A 20,851-nucleotide genomic window follows, 5' to 3' on the forward strand; every position below is an offset into this window, starting at 1 on the left:
ATGGCCACTCTGGTTCGAGATAATAGAAAGGCAACAGTAACTCAAAAAACCACTCAGTACAACATAGATAAGCAGAAGAGCATCTTTGTATGCAAAACATGTCCAACCTTGAGGTGGATGGGCTACAGCAGCAGAAGACCACACCGGATGCAACTCTTATCAGCTAAGAAGAGGAAACGGAGGCTACAATTCACACAGGCTCACCAAAATTGGACAATAGAAGACTGGAGAAATGTTGCCTGGTCTGATGAGTCTCGATTTTCTGCTGCGACATTAGGATGGTAGGGTCAGAATTTGGCGTCAACAACATGAAAGCATGGATCCATCCTGCCTTGTATCTACGGTTCAGGCTGCTGGTGGTGTAATGGTGTGGGGGATATTTTATTGGTACACTTAGTGCCCATTAGTACCAATTGAGCATTTGTGTCAACGCCACACCCAACCACAACAACATAGTATTGTTGCTGACCATGTCCGTCTCTTTATAACCACATTGTACCCATTTTCTGAAGGCTAATTCCAGCAGGATAATGTGCCAAGTCATAAAGCATGAATCATCTCAGACTGATTTCTTGAACATGACAAGGAGTTCACTGTACTCAAAGAGCCTCCACAATCACCAGATCTCAATCCAATAGAGCACCTTTGGGATGGTGGATGGGAGATTCACATCATGAGTGCACAGCAACAAATCTGCAGCAACTGCTTGATGCTATCATGTCAATATGGACCAAAATCTCTGAGGAATATTTCTAGTACTTTGTTGAATCTATGCTATGTAGGATTAAAGCAGCTCTGAAGGCCAAAGTGGGTCCAACCAGTAGCTGGTAAGGTGTACCTAATAAAGTGGCCGGCGAGTCCGTTGTGCAGTCCTATCAGCAAGCTTTTTTGCGTTTAAATGATGTCTAATAGACATCCAAACACAGACATCTTGATTAAACAAGGTTAATCTAATAAAATGTATAACCTTCTAACAATTGTACAAAATAGAATACACAGGAATGAATGGTACACATGTGAAGTCTCTCTATTTGATGTTCAGTCTCGTTTTGGACCATAGTTTAATGTCTACTGGATGTACACTGACAGACTAAATTTAGCTTTGTTTTTAGCCAAGACATCTATGTTTGGACATCTATTAGACGTTTTAAAAGCACAAAATTGCTGGTGATGCAACTGAAAACGCAACCAATTTACCAATACCAAACTCAGTTCTCTCAAAACTGTATTTATTCTATATATTCTATATTTCTATTTATTCTATATTTTAGAAAGAGACAGAAGTGAGAGAAATAGGTTTTCCATACATGTTAGCCATGTTAAATCCATATAGGTAATTTAAATGCAGAATGTCTGGACCCTCACCTGCTCCAACATGTCCTTGGGCAGATCTTCCTGTTCATCCATAGTCAGAATGGCTCTCTTTATTTCCTCGTTGGAAAGTTTCAATCTGCAACACAAGCACAGGACGTACAGATCAAGCAGACTGGGACAAATAAATTCACCAATGACACATGAGCGATAGATTCACATCAACAGAGAACTCTACGAACTCTTATTAATCACACACAAAAAAGGAAATTGCTTAGAATTTCCCCCCCTTGCATCAGTTTTTCTTTGGCATGCGGCGTAAATAAATTAGTGTATGTTATTTAGAAGAGCTATTAATCTTGAGGCCCGATGTTGAACCCAAATGTTTGTTCCAGTTACCAAGAATTTCCTGGCTAACACCATATATCATTACTGGAGTGAAGAAGTGATATTATCGCATGACTCACATAAGTTAACCCAGCATTTGAATGCTTTAAATAATCTGTGATCGTTGCTTGTTACGTCTCATTTGTGGCCAGTTTGTCAAATTTTGTTCCTGCCCTTTCCACTGATTTGTTTGAGCTTCGTATGACAAGGATGCTGTTAAAGCAAGCTAACGATCCAGAGAAGATAAATATAACTTCGGATTTTCTTTGACAGAGACATTGAGATATGGCAGCTGTTTTAGCATTAAGTTCTTAAACAGTACTAATATTAATTTTCTACTGTTTACTTTAATAATGTAGAACTTGTGCATTAGCTGCTGGTACAACTTGATACAAGTGTTAATTTAACAGACACTACACTAAAACAAATGATGTCTGCAAAATTATTGCAAACATTTTATATGTGTTGAATTTCAACAAACAAATTCTATTTAGTAATGTTCAACTCAATTTGTTTGTTTAAATTTAGCCCAAACAAATTGTTTACAACTACTGAACTTAATTATTCAAAGTAAATCCAAGGAATCATCTTAGAAAAAAAATTCAGCTTTTTTGCTTGTTTAAACTACTTATTTAAACAACCCGGGCTCATTGTGGAAACGTAGCCCCACGGACGCTTCTGGAGACTGCGAAATACGTCCCGGGAGGTACGTTTTCGAGCAGTTTTTGATTTTGCGAATCCACGAGAGGCCGCTGTGCTCACTTTTTTGCGTTTCGGACGCCTCTCGGGAGCATGCGCCGTTCGCGCCTGCGATGTTCTCGCATGAACGATTTGCAAAAGCCGTCCAGAAAAAAACAACAAAAGCCCTCGTCGGATTTTGACCGTGTTTTCGGATCTCCCCTCCCCGCGGGGCTACGTTTCCAGAATGAGCTTGGGTTGTATTTAAAATGAGCTGAAACAACACAATTGTTGAGATTTCACTGGGACAACAGAATTTTTTATGTTCAATCCACATAAATTTGTTAAAATTGTTAAATTAACTTAATCAATTTGTGTTGGGACAACATGAATGAATTGTGCGGAACCCTGCTTTTTTATAATGAGTGCAGCATATATTAAATGGACACTACTTTTTTATTAGATGCTTGTACTTCAAGATTTCATTAGCAACTAGTAGCTTTTCTATTGTTATAATGTGTGATGAGGGTCCGTTTAGACTAATATGATTTCAAATTGTGACTAGTATTGTGATTTAATGTACTATTAGTTATTCAGTTATTACCAAGCGGCAGCCTCCCGGTCTCCCTCGGGAGGCCAATACGGAAGTAACTGAAACTGCAATTTATCGAAATTCCGCTAGTCCTGGCTCCATAATAGAGTAAATTTCTATTGAGCCCACTGATAGAATGGCCAACTTTTTACAGCCTGGTACAAAGAACGATTTAGGTTCATAAAGCTAATATTACCATTCATGACAACTGTAAGGGGGGTGAATTTTTTTATAATTCATCAGTTTCCTTTATATTAGATTATATTAAGTTTGCATAATTAAGGGCGTGGCCACTTGATTGACAGCTAGATCTCGCTGACGTTGTCACTTCACCTCAGCTGACTCCGGCAGATTAGCCACTGATTTCGGCATATTCATCCTATTTTTGTTTTGTTTTATGTGGCTTAACACAGTCAGTTGCCTTTTGGGATTATTTCCTACAATTATCAGATGATATGGCATGCTGTGTGCACTTAATTGTGCTCACAAACCATTCACGTGGCCTCCGTTTCCCATGTTAGTAAAGTTATATACTTGTAAACAATCTCGATTAATGCATTTGCTTAATTTAGGATCATTTATCATTTATAATGTTCTTTAGAGCTATAAAGCACTTCAGAATCTGACAGATTGATTAGCTGTGAATCTAGAACAGTCATCTGAAGTGTTATCATACAGTGTTATGCTAGATTTCATTAATAGCCTTGCATTTACTAACACAGACTATATGTGAAGTGTTTGGAAGTAATTTGCGTTTTCCTCCTGTAGGAAAACGTCATTAGAATACTTAGTGGCTCTGTGTATTCTTACAGTATTTTTAAAAGACTAAACACTTTATTGATATAGTGTACAGCCAAGCACATGTGGTCAGAACACAAACGAGTCGCAGGTGATAAAGTATTAAGCATTTTCCCAAAGTAAAGTGTGTCTGCCAGGTCCAAACAAAATGCCAGCATTGTCTGTAGCTCCACTCACTTCTTTTGCGCTCTTCAGAAACCTATGGGTGTTGTCACGGATACTATGTCCATATATTTTACAGTCTATGGTTATTACCATTATACTTACTACTAGTAATTAGCTACTCGTCCTTTTTTAGAAAGAGTAAATAATAATTTGATACTAGAACCTATTGCATACACTTACCTATTAAGATAGTAATTATTTTATTACATAATATATTTATTTACTAGAGATACTAATACTTATTTAGGAGCTGCATGGTGGCGCAGTGTGTAACACGTTCGCCTAACAGCAAGAAGGTCACAAGTTTGAGCCTAGGGTGGGTCAGCTGGCATTTCTGTGTGAAGTTTGCAAGTTCTCCCCATGTTAGCATGGGTTTTCAGGTTTTTCCCCACAAGTCCAAAGATATGCGCAATAGGTGAATTGGGTAAGCTAAAATTGTCCAAAGTGAATGTGTGTGAATGATTGTGTATGCATGTTTCCTAGTGATGGGTTGCAGCTGGAAGGGCATCTGCTGCGTAAAACATATGCTGGATATGTTGGTGGTTCATTCCGTTGTGGCGACCGCACTAAGCCAAAAAGAAAATGAATTAATGAATAATACCTATGCAGGGTGTCGCGGTGGTGTGGCAAGAAGGTCGCTGGTTTGAGCCCCGGTTAGGTCAGTTGGCATTTCTGTGTGGAGTTTGCATGTTCTTCACATGTTTGCATAGGTTTCCTCCGGGTGCTCCGGATTCCCCCACAAGTCCAAAGATAAGCGATATAGGTAAACTGAACAAGCTAAATTGGCTGTAGAGTATAAGTGTGAATGTAAGAGTGTTGCAGTGTTGGGTTGCTGCTGGAAGGGTATTCGCTACGTAAAACATACTGTATGCTGGATAAGTTGGCGGTTCATTCCACTGTGACGACCACTAATAAGAAAATTAATGAATGATCAATACTTATTCATGGATATTACATATAAACTATGATTATATAATAATAGTTATTGATTACCTAATACATACTAGATAACTGTAATATCTATTCTAATATGTACTAGTACATATTTATTAGTATTACTAGCATAGTCAAACCTCAATATATCTACTAGTCAAAACTGAAGGGTTGATATCCTAACACCAAATCCCCATAGAAGTGAATTGCTCAAATTTGTACTGTAACTAATAACAAAAGAATATTGCAAATATAAACTGGTATTTAATAAATGGAGTCTAATAACTAAGTGCAAAGTTCTATTTAATACGTACTAGTACTGTATGTAACAAATTACTATAGAGGTAGTATCAAATAAGAACCAATATTTAATGAATAGGTTTTACAGTCTTTTAAAAATGTACTTTCATCTAAAGGCTGATTTATACTTCTGCGTCAAGCGAACACGTATGCTTTGGCGCAGCCTTCGTGTGGTCACATAGCCCTCGCCGTGGCAGTCACCGACACGCACCTCTTACATCGCAACGATGCATACCGCAAACTCTGTGATTGGTTGACTTGGTACCGCTAACGAGTATGGGCGAGACCGAGTGCCGCGCAAACCCATTGGAGCGAGTGTTTACAAGTGTCAAGTCTTGTGTAGGAGGTCCACATGGAAATTTTTGTTTTTGTTTATCTTATGAATAAAGTTGTTGCACGTCCCCCTGTTCCCGCCTCAAAATTAGCAAGTTCGAGCCACTTGTACATTAGGCTAGCATAGGCTAGCTTCTCCCACAAAGAAACTCAATACAGAGGAACATAAAAACCTACTGCAGGCTAGCGTTTTGGAAGTGTTATTGCGCAGTAACACAAACAGCACGCAAAAATATAAATGCATGACAACTTGCAAGGCATGCGTAAACCAGGCTTAAGGAACAAGCATTAGCTAATAAATATGCACTATTTAAAGGGATAGTTCACCTAACATGAAAATTCTGTTATCATTTACTCACCCTATACTTGTTTCAAACCTTATTGAGTTTTTTTCTTCTGTTAAATACATGCACAAAGTATATTTTTGAGAAATGTTGAAAACCTGTAACCATACAGGCTTCCATAGTATTTGTTTTTTCCTACTAGGGTAATTATTCAACTACGGGCACTTTTATGTCCATTGCTCATATCTCTCTCTCTCTCTCTCTCTCTCTCTCTCTCTCTCTCTCTCTCTCTCTCTCTCTMTATATATATATATATATATATATATATATATATATATATATATATATATATATATATATATATATATATATATATATATATAATTTTGTTCAAATTCCTCTTTTTTGTTATACTAACAATTAAAACTACTTAAAAAATTACAAGCTTTCTATTATATATATTTTTCATTTTATTAAACCTCATTTTAGGTGTCAAAATCCCTGTTTTCACCTTGTAGCACACCCAAAGTTTTAAACTTCAACAATAAAAATAACATTTTAAAAAATATTATTTATATGGTAACTATTTATGCATCTTAATTAAGCACTAGTAAAATAATTTAAATATTTTGTAGTTATTAATGTGAGACTATTATCAATATTATTTTTTATACAAAATATAGCTGTCGTACAGCATCAGTGTCATTTCCAACACAACACTGTAATGTCGCTTTAAAAAGTTTGAGTGAAAGGTTATTTAGGTGGTTTCTATGAAAATAGATCTAGTCTATATACATGTTCTATATCTGAGAACATTTTCAAGATGGAGGGAATTTGAATTTTTCAACAACACATGAAAAATCAAGGTAAATATTGCTTGATAAGGAAATACATTTATTCTATGTCATTTCCAAACATGCTGTACCTTCAAAGATGTTTTTAAAAACCAAACAAAACAAACGTAAATAAGAGTGTTTTGTATAAATGAGGCGGGTTTCAATTCAAAGGTAAGTGGTGAAGATATTTTTCATTTTTTCACAATAAACTGTTGAAATGTCATTTCCACCACTGTCATTTCCATCACCAAACACATTTTTTTTAAAATATTTAAAAAGTTCTCGTCACACATATAAAGTGTATTTACAATGTACAAGTTTTTGCTCTATTTAATATACAAATTCAGTTTATTTATTTTCTATTATGCTCTTAACCAAATTAGATTTTAGATTATGACAGGTGATCAATTCACCATTTAACTTATTTATTTAATTAACAAATGTATAATTATTACATATATATTGTGGAAAGACTGGTTAAACTAGGTACAAAAATGATATTGGACAATGTTTGACTGAAAAATCATTCTGAAATAAGCTATATATTGTGATAGAATAGACATTTGTTCACAATGGAAAAAATGTTTCTCTTTTTATCTAAGTTTGTCCTCTTACAGATCTTAAAACTAGACACATTGTTTAAACTTACGAGGCTATGTAGACCACTATGGGGGTCAAAGGTTTCAGCATTCAGCACTATTTAAAAGATAATTTTCTGTGTTCGACAAATGAAAGAAACTCATAAAGATTTGTGAGTACTTGAGGGTGGGTAAATAGTGATTAAATTAAAACTTTTAGGCAAACTATTCATTTAACGTAAATAAAATACTAGTAGCATGAAACTGTGTTTAATATATTGAATATTAAAACAGCTTGCCATATTCAGAACATCCAGATGGAAATTTAACCAATGTGGCTCTCCATTCTAGATTCTAGTAATGATGGACGGGTCCAGTGATCCCTTGATCCAGGGTCAGCTCTGTGTGGACTACAAGCCAAGAAGAGCAGGTGTTTGACAGGTCTGAGATCAGTGTTGGAGAGCAGTATTCACTCTTAAGCCAGAATCCAAAAAGACTGTAAACCACAGCAGCATTGTGAAACAAAGCCAAAGCTCTTTCCATGTTCAAGTCGAGGATGTTTGTGCCAAGCAGAGCTTCCAGTTCTCAGTGTTCTTTCTAACAAACTTTTACAAGCTTAAACGAGTCGGTGAAGTTGAACTCAGGGAAGAAAAGAATGAAATGATGGCAGCGTCAGTTCATTCAGAGGCAAGCCAGCGGCATTATTAGGTCATTAGCGTAACCGCAGGACTCCCTGCTTTATTATCTAATCAGTAAATAATAAGCTGGAGACACAGTGGGGAGAAAATCTTGCAGAGTCGCCGAGGTTTTTCCATTTCATGTGGTCACAGACGCTTTACCCTGATTGTGAAATGCCTTGATTCAATCCTTTAAATAGCTAAATCAAAGCTTTTTTAACCTTTAGTCCATGTGTGTCAGCTTTAAGGCCATCTGTATGCTAGTGTTGACTTCACTTTTAGCAAATAGATTGATAGGCATTTTGTTTTGAACTTCAGTGTTGTACTGTACTGTACTGTACTGTATTGTACAGCCTAAATGTTGAACTAATAATTGTTGTACAAGATGTTTATTCTTAGTTCATGTTAGTAAATACATTAACTATGGAACGTTACGTGTTTCCAATGGTTGTGGCACATGATGGTTGTTATTTGGTATTTAAAATAGAACTAAGGGTGGTCAGTGATGGCTGCATGAGTTCTTTGCTACACTCGACTTAGTAATTAAATCACACTTTTTTCCTCCAAATTCTTATTTCATTTCGTTGAACAGAATATTAATATGTCAGACACACCTTCTGATAAGGATTTTTCTGTTTTCGATTTGATGTTTGCAGAAGGCTAAAGAAAAGGATACGAAGCGGCCTACTGTCTATAAGCCCTCGGCTACTGCTATACTGATACAGCTGAAACTCACCTGAACATGTCACCGATTCTGTCAGAAATAAAGGCCAATGGATGACGTCTTGATGGAATCACTAGTCATCTGGAGGGTATTGCTAACTCTTTTTCTTGCTTTCAGAATTCGCTTACAGCTCTATCTGAAAGAGTCACTGGCGCTAGATTTCATCTACCGAAGATTCGCCAACAGCTACAGAAAGGCAGGCGACTAACTTGAAGACGATGGTGGATCAGCTAAAGGCAAAGATAGACTACCTTGAAAATAGAGGTCGGTGCAAGAATTTGAAGATTGTGGGCTTGCCAGAAAAAGCAGAAGGCTCTGGCCCACTTTCGTCAAAATGTGTCATATATAAGATATGATCCCAAAATGGTTAAAATAGTTCTAAGAGTTCAAATATCATACATCCGACTTTTTCCATGATTACAAAGTCATATTTCACAATTGTTTTTTTTTTTTTAGATCTTGTTATCATGACTCTATGCTGCAATTTCATTTCTCATAACTGTAACTGGATTGCAAATAATTGGAACCATCTCTGTTTTCACATTATAAATCTCTATATTTGAACAGTTTATTGCACTGTTAAAAAATAAAATGTTAAAGCCCCTCATGCTCATTGGAAATATGTGCCTCAAACTTAATACAGGTTTCTCCAGATACACTTTGCTGCACGTTTCAGATGACAAACTCACTAAAGGGCACTGTCTACATTTGTGCCAATGGGAAATATGTTACTTAGGGAGTGTTTTGTTTTATGTTTCAGACACACATCATTCTTCCACATCTCCACAAAAAAGGCAGGACTAGTTGTACAGATCAACTAATGAACTACTGATTTAAACCCTTCCCTAAACCCAACCAATATTGTTTTAAAAAGCAAATGTAAAAGAAAATTTCACTGCGACCACCTCACCTGGATCTTAAATAGCTTTTTATTTCTTTTTTGGAACCACATTTCACTGGACTTGAACCCTAGCTCTCTGCATCACAAGTTTAAATCTATACAAAGTGAACAACCTAGAAAACATTCAATTACTAATCGCACACATTGTTAGAGAGTTTTGCTGTATTTATTTGTTTTTGTACAATAATCCATTTTGTATAATAATGCATGAAAATAATCCTTCAATCATCGATTCGGGCACGGGTGTAGTGCTTTGCATCCAGGTTTGTTTTGTTTTTTCGATGTTGTGTTTCTTGCACTTGTCGAGTTTTACACTTAACAACAATCCACTTCTATTCTTCGATGAGTTCAAAATAACGAGAATCCATTGCAAAAATGCAAGTCTCTGGCCTGCCATTGCTTCTGTTTCTGACTGTCTGTAGTTATGACGGGTGATTCGCGAAAGAAATATTTGTTTGTTAACTGGATCTTCTAAGCGAACTGGTCGAACCAGTTCAATAAATTGAACTGAGTTGTTGTGAAACAGTTTGCGTCTTCAGTAAGTACTTAATTAATTACTTTTTAACATATTGGATACCAACGCTGACTCGAAATAAACCAATATCCTGAGTTATTCAGTTACCAGAACAGGACACCGACTCATCTTCTCTGAAAAAAAGAGACCTGATAATGATGTCTGTTCCCCTGCTGCATGCTCTCTCATTAAGTGTGTGATTTAACCTAAGTAAGGTAATTTTCATTCCGCAAAATATTTTTAAAAGGGTATTAAACAAGGTAAAAAGTAACTCGCAGTACATTTTTTTTAAAAGTAACTCAAATAATATTGCTTATTTTTAAGGAATAGTAAAGTAGGAAAGTAATATTATTTACTTATAACGCTTTTCCCCCAACACTGCACACAAACACTGCTATTATTATGCTTTATTATGTCCGCCTTCAAAAGTTTAATTTCCTCCTCCGACTGAAAACTGTCAACACTAAAAAGACAAATAGGAACTGAGCTGTAATTCGCATTCACTGAACATATGTTACTGCTCAGTCTCATCTGTCCAGACCACCATCTCTTGCTCTGACGTCCAGCACCACATTCACCAACACTAAACCAACACTAATGACTCTACAGGCTTCCTCTCCAAAACCCTGTGAATCTCAGCTTGGGTGGTCCGGTCGGTGGCTGTACAATGAATCACACCCTAATTTGTGCTTGTGGAGACCCTTGAGAGAGGATGAGAATGGAAGCGAAGCACAGACTGAAATCTACAGATGGTGACGAAAGACAGATGTTGGATGTTACGGCAAGATACTGCAGGTGAATAGGGTGACTTTACAACCATACTTCTCCAGATGACTGATTGCATAAAGATTTTGTTGTGTTACAGAAGTTGCACAGGTATATTTGTGGGAATAGCCAACAACACATTGTATGGGTCAAAATGGTCGATTTTTCTTTCATGACAAAAATCATTAGAATATTACATCAGGGTCATGTTCCATCAAGGCAATTGTAAATTTCAAACTGTTAGACAGTCGAAATCAGAAGTATTAAATTGCTTTCATTTATTTTTTTATTTTTTGTTATTTTTTTAAATATCCCAAATGATGTTTAACAGAGCAAGCACATTTTCACAGTATGTCTGATGATATTTTTTCTTCTGGAGAAAGTCTTATTTGTTTTATTACAAATTAAATAAAAGCCGTTTGTAATTTTTTAAAACCCATTTTAAGGGCAAAATTATTAGCCCCTTTAAGCTATCTTTTTTTTAGATAGTCTTCAGAACAAACTATCTTTATACAATAACTTGCCTAATTACTCTAAGTGGTCTAGTTAACCTAATAAACCTAGTTAAGCCTTTAAAGTGTAATTTTAAGATGTATAGAAGTGTCTTAAAAAATATCGAGTCAAATATTATTTAGTCATCATTGCAAAGATAAAATAAATCAGTTTTTAGAAATTAGTTATTAAAACTGGTAAAGCTAATAATTTTTATAAATGTGTTGAAAAAATTTTCTCTCCGTTAAACAGAAATAAATAAATAATATACAGGGAGCCTAATAATTCAGGGGAGCTAATAATTCTGACTTCATCTGTATATCACAGCCTTTATTTTTAATTAGTAATATGCATAGGTAAGAATCTTTCTCAACTTATTTTTTTGAGTCCTCAGGTTCCAGATTTTCAAATTTGCCAGATTCCAGATTTTCAAGTTGTATCTCCACTAAATACTGTCCTTTCCTCACAATTTTAATGGAAAGCTTATTTATTCCAATTTCATATGGTTGAAATCTTAATTTCCAAAATTGTACCCTATGACTGGTCCAGACACACAAATATGCACTGATTTCCAAATAGCTCGACCAAAATAATGAGAACAAAAAAAATGTTGTTTTATTTTCTGACATCTTAGACCAGATAGTTTTTATAGAGGAGATTTTGGGAATCTATTTTAATCACTATTATTTAGAAAATACTGTGAATATTCTGAAAAACAATCCATTTTCACAATGTTCTGTAGAATAATATAATAAGGCAAACTGTGTATGAACATAAAAGGTTTCAATGTGTAAAAACCTTCAGAATATAGATATAAATAAAACAAAAACATCATGTTTGGTGTGTGCAAGTGATGACAAAAAATACTAGTTTTAATTTACATCCAAATTTTATTTAAATTAATTAATTTAATTAAATTTAAACCACAAATTGACAACAGTAACTTTTAAATATGTATTTTGGAAACTTTCATTAAATTAGACTAAATTTGACAAAACTTTACAAAAAAACACGAAAAAAAAAAAAATTGACAGTTTTTGTGTGCAGTGTCTCACCTAAATGTGTTTTAGAATCTATAGATCACAATTGGTCATAGATTTTTGAGCAAGTCTGGCAATTCTGGAATGTGCCTGGTTTGTTTTATATGGAGTCTTGCTTTGCAGGAACCTTTGACGTGTTTGGGTCTCATGCCAAACCGCAGTAATTCGGTGAGCTGTCATTCATCTGCCAGCATCTGGATTGGCAGCTGCGAGCAACTGTTCCACTTACAGATAAGGCGGTGCTGAAGTGACAAGCAGATATCTTAACCTAAAATAAGAATCGGATCCTCTAATAAAAACCATCCATTCGGAAAAAACACTGCCACTGAGAAAGAGAAACTCAGCAGGAATCCTGGATAATTAAAGCATTAAGCTCTGCATGGAGGACTGTTTTAATTTAGCTCATTCCTGCACTTCAGTCACCACTATAAAACTATAAACAGTAGAAACTTAAACCCTGAATAATAGTCACCTACCCAGGAGATCTACAACCAAGACCAGCGGTAGCGATTTCTTTTATTGTGTCATACATTTTGCCTTAAAGAGGCTTGATCATCTAAATAATAACATTATGCCCTGGTTTCACAGACAAGGCTTAAGCCTAGTTCTAGACTAAAATGTAAGTCTGGGCTGTTTTGACTGAATTAAAATTGCATTGATTGTGATTTAAATATATCAGTTCCTTTGTTTTGTCTCAAAATGCACACCAAAATAGTTTTTTTTTTTTTCTAAGCATGTTTATAAAAATTACTTAAATGTTCTAATTGAACTTTGGCCTAATCCTGGCTAGTCTAAGCCCTGTCTGTGAAACCGGGCCTATATTTTCTGGGATTTGAGTTGACAAAATATTATTTAAAGATTAAATTGAGATCATGGAACAGGCTGATTTAAAATCATATAACTCTAATGCATTTCACAATGTTTTTACAGTGCATTTCACAATGCACTGTAAAAAAATGTAATGTAAAATTTACAGTAACTTACTGGCAAATTCGGTTGCCAAAACTGTAAACTTAAAAGTGCATTGTAAACTAATAATTACATGTGTTCTGTTAAGATACAGCATAAGTGTAATTATTTATTTACAGTGTGCTTGCAAACAAAAAAATCCAAATAAGAAGCTGTAAATTTTACAGGTTTTTGTTACAGTGTGCACAGTGCACATAGTTCAAGAGAAATGCTGATCTTTTTTTAAGAATGTGAAATGGCCAATTTATTCAAGGGAACATACATGTCGCATGATTATTGTAATGCTTCAGGAGTGACAATTGCATTTAAATACATTGAACTTATTAAATGTGTAATTCTCAATCATATGGTTTTTATAAACCATTCTAGTATGCTGATTTGTTGCTGAATAAATACTATTGAAAATAGATTTCAATCCTTTTGTGAAATTAATTTCTTTGATGACTATAAACATTTACTTATAAAGTTGAAGGCAAAATGGTAGCCTTCCTGTGAAATTGTAATTGTTTTATTTTTCTAGTTATTTCTGAGATACTAGTATTCAGCTTAAAGTGCAATTTAAAGGTTAACTAGGTTAGTTAATTATAAGCAAGTCATTGGCTAACTGTGGTTTGTGGTTAAACTCTTAAACGGGCTAATAATAATGACCTTTAATTTTTTTTTTCTTTTATTTGTTTTATTCCAGCCAAACTAAAACAAATAAGATTTTCTTTAGAAAAAATATTATAAGAATCACTGTTGAAATGTCCTTGTTCCATTAAACATCACTTGAGAAATATTTCACAAAAAACACAGACTTTCCAGAAGTGCTAATAATTTACCCTTGAACTGTCTTTATTGTCAATGTATTGAACAATGTATTGCATTTATACTGAATAGATGTTTTAAAATATACAGTTGAAGTTAGAATTATTAGCCCCCCTTTGAATAGTTTTTTTTTTTAAATATTTCCCAAATGATGTTTAACAGAGCAAGGAATTTTCACAGTATGTCTGAAAATATTTTTTTCTTCTGGAGCAAGTCTTATTTGCTTTATTTCGGCTGGAGTAAAAGCAGTTTTAGATTTTTTAAACACCATTTTAAGGTCAATATTATTAGCCTCTTTATGCTATATATTTGTTTCGATAGTCTACAGAACAAACCATCGTTATACAATAATTGCCTAATTACCTTAATTTTGCTAGTTAACCTAATTAACCTAGTTAAGCCTTTAAATGTCACTTCAAGCTGTATAGAAGTTTCTTGAAAAACATCTAGTCAAATATTATTTGAAATATTATTATTAGAAATGAGTTATTAAAACTATTATGTTTAGAAATGTGTTGAAAAAAATCTCCTCTCAGTTTAACAGAAATTGAGGAAAAAATAAACAGGGGGGATAATAATTTAGGGGGGCTAATAATTCTGACTTCAAAAAAAAAAATTACTAACCCTAATACTAATACTAGCCCTAATCTTTAACAGTGCATAAAATAGAAGACATTGTTCCCCTTTTTAGTAGCTAAAAGGATAATCAAATTAGCCTAAATATTTAACAAACCACCAAAAGGGCGGTCATGTGTGAAACATTTTCAAATATGCGCATCTCAAACCACTGCAATCTGTGGAGCTTCTAATTCCTTATGTGTGCGAATGTCTTTCAACCATGATTTGTTATGATTTTTAAGATTTCTATATAATGAGACATGGTTCCTGTTCAGGCCCATGCTGCACTAATTTACATAGAATTCAAGGAAACCCTGCTCATATATATGTGAAGAAACTGCGTGGTGGTACTGCATGTCTTTCATTGATATGAAATGGTACAATAACTAAAGTAGACGATATAGTATTAAACAGGAATGTTGGAGCTACAAGCTTGGAAATGCCACACACACAAACACACATACAGTACATACACACGAGAGCTCATAGCGGTGCAGACACATCACTCACCGTGACAGAAGGATGTTGCAGTTCTGAGCCCGTCGGCCATCGATGACTGAAAGCTCTTTGACTTTCTTGGAGCTCAACGTATCGTCCTCAGTCTCTTTCTGTGGTCAGAGTTCAAATCAGACACATTTCACTCAAAAGAAGATTGACAACCTATATTTACATCAATGCACCTAAAAACTGAACCATCACTGTTTAAGGTGATTAGTTGACTTTGCTACAAACAAACCCATTCCGAAAGCTGCTAAAAGACATAAAAAAAGATATGCTGCAGTATTTAAACTTAAAAAAATAGAGCTACTAAAAATAGCAATAGCATTATACTAATACTAAATAGCATTTACGACTTTTCTAATATTGTGTTTCTTTGACATTAAGTGTAATGTTCTTTTTAATATACATGTTGAGTTTTGAAACATTTTAAATGAAAACATTTCATCCTAGCTTTAGATCTTGTGTCTTTATATAAAGGGAACATAAATAGAAGATAGTTTCAATTTATCAATTGGCACAAAAAAAAAAAACAAAAACAAGAATTCACTTAATAATCACTTCCATTTTTTAGCTTTAATTTGTTTTTATAATTATGCAAAAAATTAATTGACTTAATTTTAAGGCTATAAGTCTTTTTTTCTAAGTAAAGCCATCTTGTCTTTTTTAAGGCAATGGAATTACTCTTTTTTAATGCAAAGTGATGTATATAATGTAATGTAAAGTAATGTAATAACTAATTGGTTATTACATTGTACAAATGTCAATGTTGTAGGTGTTAGTACATTTTCTCTCTCTCTCTCTCTCTCTCAATTCAATTCAATTCAATTCAATTCAACTCAATTCAAAATAAATTCAATTAAATTCAATTCAATTCAAAAGTTTAGGTGGGCCCCAGCTTAGGTGGGCCTTACGCGGACCAGCCAGATAGATTTTTTTTTTTTTTTTGCATGAAGCTAAGAAGAGGGATGCTGAGTCAGGGAGGACAGACTTTAAAAAACCTAATTCTCAGCCATGATTCGGGTCTAAGACAACACACAACAGCTAATTCTATGAAACATTTTTTTTGGATGTTATAGAATTGCCTATAGCAGTGGTTCTCAAACTCTTTTCACAAAGTACCACCTCAGTACAAATGTGACAGATTAATTCTTATTATTATGAATATTTATCATTGTCAGCCACTTTAAACATAATAAATAGTTTGAACAAGATCACACTTACAGGTAAAAAAAAAAAGATAAATAAAACATCAACACTGAAATTAAGAAAACTGCTGTACTTAAATGTAAAGTATTATCATAAGGTAGCCTATTCATTAAAACCTGCAAATGTTTCTAGGACCTCATAAACATAGGTTATACCGTATGTCATAATATTCATATATAACTCTGTTTGATACATTTTGAAATATATGTTGCATGTATCTATGACTTACTTGTATATCTTTGAAATCTAAATGTTAACTTGTATTTTAAATATATTAATTGGATTTACATATTTAACTTAAAAATTAGATCTGCTTACTGCTCGTTAGAGTAGGCTATGTGTGTCAGAGAAGCAAGTGATTAAACTATACCTGTCAACATTGAGATATAAAAATAAGATACGCCCCCAAGAACCATTACAAGTATGGGGAAGAAAATAATATCAAATGATAGAATACATAACAAACATTAGAAAAATTCAAATAAAATAAAAGGTTTTGCCTATTAAATCAATTTCTTGATCACATCATTGTTATTGTACGCGTCAAAGGGTTAAAAGTGTGTTAATTTTTTTATTCAGCGATTCCTCTGCGTAACATTAGAAGGAAGCCTGCGTACCACTTATGGTACATGTGCCACAGTTTGAGAACCACTGGTCCAGTCTATTTGAAAGAGAACCGATCACATCAGTTGCGTTTCTAGGCACGGTTGCTTCAAGCAAGGAAATTACATCAGCCGTTTGCGCGAGTGATTATTCTCTCATTCGGTATTCACCTGCTTTCCTTTGCTCAAGTGTTATTTTTGTCAGTCATGCTGCTTCTCGATTCTCGATCACATTTGCACCCATATTGGGCCATACTTTTTGTCAAACCCTGCTTTTAAGAAAACTACAGGTTAAAAATGACTTTCAACCAGTCAAAGTGGCTAGTGGCGGTGTCTGTCTAACCCACCACAGCAGAAATCTACCCGCATCTGGCCCTGTAAAAAAAAAAGTGTGAAAAGTGTGAAAGCCCTGTATACAATGATTCAATTATAGTCATCTAGATGTGTGTGCGTGTGTTTCTCTCTCTCTCTCTCTCTCTCTCTCTCTCTCTCTTTCTATTAAACTGACAATTGTATTACATTTTAATACAACTGTATTTTATTAAATATGACATTTTACTATGATTTACTGACGGCACAAATGAAAATGTCAGTTTAACAATATGTTTTGTTTTTTTTACCAAAAAGTTTTGTCTGTCATATTTAGAACAAAAATCATTCGTCAAAATATCAAAAGACTCAACTTAAGCATCAAAATGTAGCCACAAAATAATTAAATTTCATTTCAAATCTTTGTATCCTTCAAAACATAATATTCAACCTGTTTCTCAACAAAGACGTTTTCATCATTTTAAAATAGCGAAAGACTTAAAACTTTACGGTTTCAGAGTTTTATAGGGGGCATAGTTTAGTCTGGCCCAAACTGTGTCCATTGGTTGTGGCTACTGAGCGAGACCACACCTCTCTTTTTCCTGGATGTCAACACCCATCGGAGGGAAGATTCGTGGACACGCGTTGGAGTTATAAAATTCAATAAAGCCTTGTAATAAACTACTATTTGTAGTCTTATCATTCAAACCAATATTTTCTGAAGTCTTATAGCTCTAGTTTGACACCACATATTACAGACTTTATCAAATACAGTTAATTACACACATTACAATGTTTCAATTATATGTATAAATACAATGAATACATTAAAGCAAACACACACTTTTAAATGTGAAATGATCAAAATCGAGCATTGACATAGTCATGTGAGTATCAGATGGCCAGAACTCACGAAATGGCCATTACTTATTAACTGTAGTCAAAACTTGCTTTTTGAATCATCAAGGGGGAGAAGAATGTCTATTTAAATTAAGTTTTGGGCGATACTTCATTAAGAAGGAGAGGATGAAGTGTCACGACGCTTCAGAGCTGTGGATTGTTAAAATAAGCACTTATGCTTTTATATATTTTAACATTTAAAAAGTATAAGATGCATACAACTATATGCTTATGAGTCTGTTTGAAAACGTTAATTGTAAAGCAGCACGCAGACACGATTAACCAATAATGTAATCGATTATTAAATATTTCCCCTATCAATTGATAATAATTGATTATTTGATGCATCCTAATAATAAAACCATATCATACTGATTGGAAACAACAGAAAAACATTTTTCACATTCATATGCAGTCTGAAAATCAAATGAATGGGACATAGAAAGAATGAGGGGGTAGAGATGATGCAAACGCTATACATCTGTTCGAACACACTTACCTGCTTGTTGTTATTGACCATAAAGAAGTCCTAAAATGCAGGCAAGAAGCAAGGAAGATGCAGCACATGTTAGAGAGACAGTAGTTTGGTGAATTCAGCCAAAAACAAACTCAAACAGGCACATGATGACATTATTGGGATGGTGAATGGTGAGCGTGAGGGTGAGGGTGCATGAAAGCAGAGCCTTATGGGTAGTCTGTAAATGTGTGTTTGTGTGCGTATTAAAAGATGCATGCTAGTTGTTTAAGAATGACTGGTTAATGGCTTAACAATGGCTAAATGCAACAAGCTACCTCTCCAATTCCACCAACAAGGGTATATTTAAGTTAGATGCTTTGCAAAGGCAATTTAATATTAGTTTATGCACTGTGATATATGTGATTTGTCTGATTTATTTAGCAAATTAAGTAATTTATACTTTTAAAAAAGCAGAAATGTTGAGTTATCAAGTTGCAATTACATGAAATAATCACAATTACAGAAAATAAAGTTCATTAATTCATTAATTATTGTCAATAAAAAAGCTAAACTCAAAAAAGTAGCACTTACAAGAAAAATGTGTATTTACAGGAATTAAAAGTCACAACCTTAAAAAGGTCATTCACAATAACAAGAAATAAAGGTATGACAAATGGATTGAACTAGAAATTAAAGATCATTTTGCAACTGTAATAAAACATTATGGATATGTACTCCTGTATACATTACTGAAGAGTCCGAAATACATCCAAGGAGCTACGTTTTTTTTTTGCAGTTTTTGTTATAACGAATTATAAACCAAAAACAAAAGTGTTCTCAAAAGCAATCCAGTAAAAGAAAAGCCCTAATGGCCACCTAATTTTTTACTAGGTTTTAGGATCTTGCCATGTTCTCACTCCACTATTTACTTGTTTATTTTATTTATTGCCTTTTGTTTTACCTGCTTTCTGGAACCGTTCTTCGCTGGACTCAAACCCCGTCATCACAGTTAACTCCTCTCTGCGTCTCAAGTCCGCCAACATACGCGGTGAGCCATTGGGCAAACTGGTAACAGCTGAAAAGCTGTGCACATGCATGCAAGTGGTCCGGTGGCTTGACACATATGTCGGCAGACTTGAGACCCAAAGCCAAGTTGACAGCGATGAAGGGGTTCGAGTCCAGAGAAGAACGGTTCCAGAAAGTGGGTATGAAAAAAAAGAAGTCAAAAAATAAAATAAACAAGTAAATAAAAGGGTGGGAATGTGGTAAATTTTGAAAACATGTTAAAAAAATCTGGCGAGGGCTTTTCTTTTTTCTGGAACGCTTTTCAAAACACTGCAGTTGGGTTTAGGGAAGGAAGTGGGCGGGTCAATAGGTGCTTTTCAAAATACTATTGGTTGGGTTTAGGGAAGGGGGAGGGTGGGGGTTTCGGCTGGTTGGTCAGTCAGTCAGGAAGTCAGTCAACAGCAGCCTCTGGTGGATTTACGTGAGAAGAGCAGGCAAGAATGGCATTCACGAGAGATATTTGAAATCTCAAAAAGCGTACAGCGGCCTCTGGTGGATTCACGAAAACAAAACTGCAAAAAATGTAGTTCTTGGGATATATTTTGCTCTCTCAAGAAATGTATATAGGGGCAGGTAATCAGAATGAACCTAGGTTAGTTTTATTTTTTAATAATGTAGACATTGCTAAGCAATAAAAAATAAAAAAATCATAAATGCTGAGGAATTAATTGACAACTGAGCAAAATTACGATACAATTATTTGGGATAAATCAAGTCTTAATTGTGCAAAATCACTACAGCAACGAAAGTCACAATTAAGTTGCAATTGTGAAAATAAAATCAATAAATTTGTAACTACAATTTATAATCACAATTACAAAAAAATACATTCATAGCTGCAAAATACTTCTCAGTTAGGGATAGAAATAAAGAAGTAATATTGCAAAAAAAGCACAACTAAGAGAATTAAAACCACAACCAAGTTGCAGTTGTGAAATATATAATCACAAGTATGACAAAGGGTACAAGAAATTGCCACAGTTGTGAGAAAACAGCTATATAGTAATATATTAAAATCATAATTACAAATAAATCTAATTGCAAAAACTATACTTAAATATCTAAATATATGGAATTAGATACGTACAATTCAAGTACAGTACTTGATG

The 20,851-nt window shown here is 34.4% G+C and overlaps 1 protein-coding gene across 31 annotated transcripts in view; it reads right to left on the minus strand.

Annotated features, from left to right (window-relative positions):
- daam1b (dishevelled associated activator of morphogenesis 1b) overlaps positions 1–20,851 on the minus strand; it is a 180,091-nt gene that overhangs the window by 25,096 nt on the left and 134,144 nt on the right. For 20 of the 31 annotated variants that reach the window (XR_012395596.1, XR_012395587.1, XR_012395585.1 and 17 more), the window contains 3 exons: positions 18,720–18,749; positions 15,213–15,310; positions 1,366–1,450 (listed from right to left, as the gene is read on the minus strand). Coding sequence is in view for 5 of the 31 variants with exons in the window: in XM_005160502.6 (XP_005160559.1) it covers positions 1,366–1,450; positions 15,213–15,310; positions 18,720–18,749 (213 nt within the window). In the remaining 26 variants the exon portion in view is untranslated. The remainder of the gene's footprint in view (positions 1–1,365; positions 1,451–15,212; positions 15,311–18,719; positions 18,750–20,851) is intronic. The other 11 variants (XR_012395605.1, XR_012395602.1, XR_012395606.1 and 8 more) reach the window with 1 other exon arrangement.

The sequence above is a fragment of the Danio rerio genome, chromosome 20 (genome assembly GCF_049306965.1).
Source record: "Danio rerio strain Tuebingen ecotype United States chromosome 20, GRCz12tu, whole genome shotgun sequence".
Classification (NCBI taxonomy): domain Eukaryota; kingdom Metazoa; phylum Chordata; class Actinopteri; order Cypriniformes; family Danionidae; genus Danio; species Danio rerio.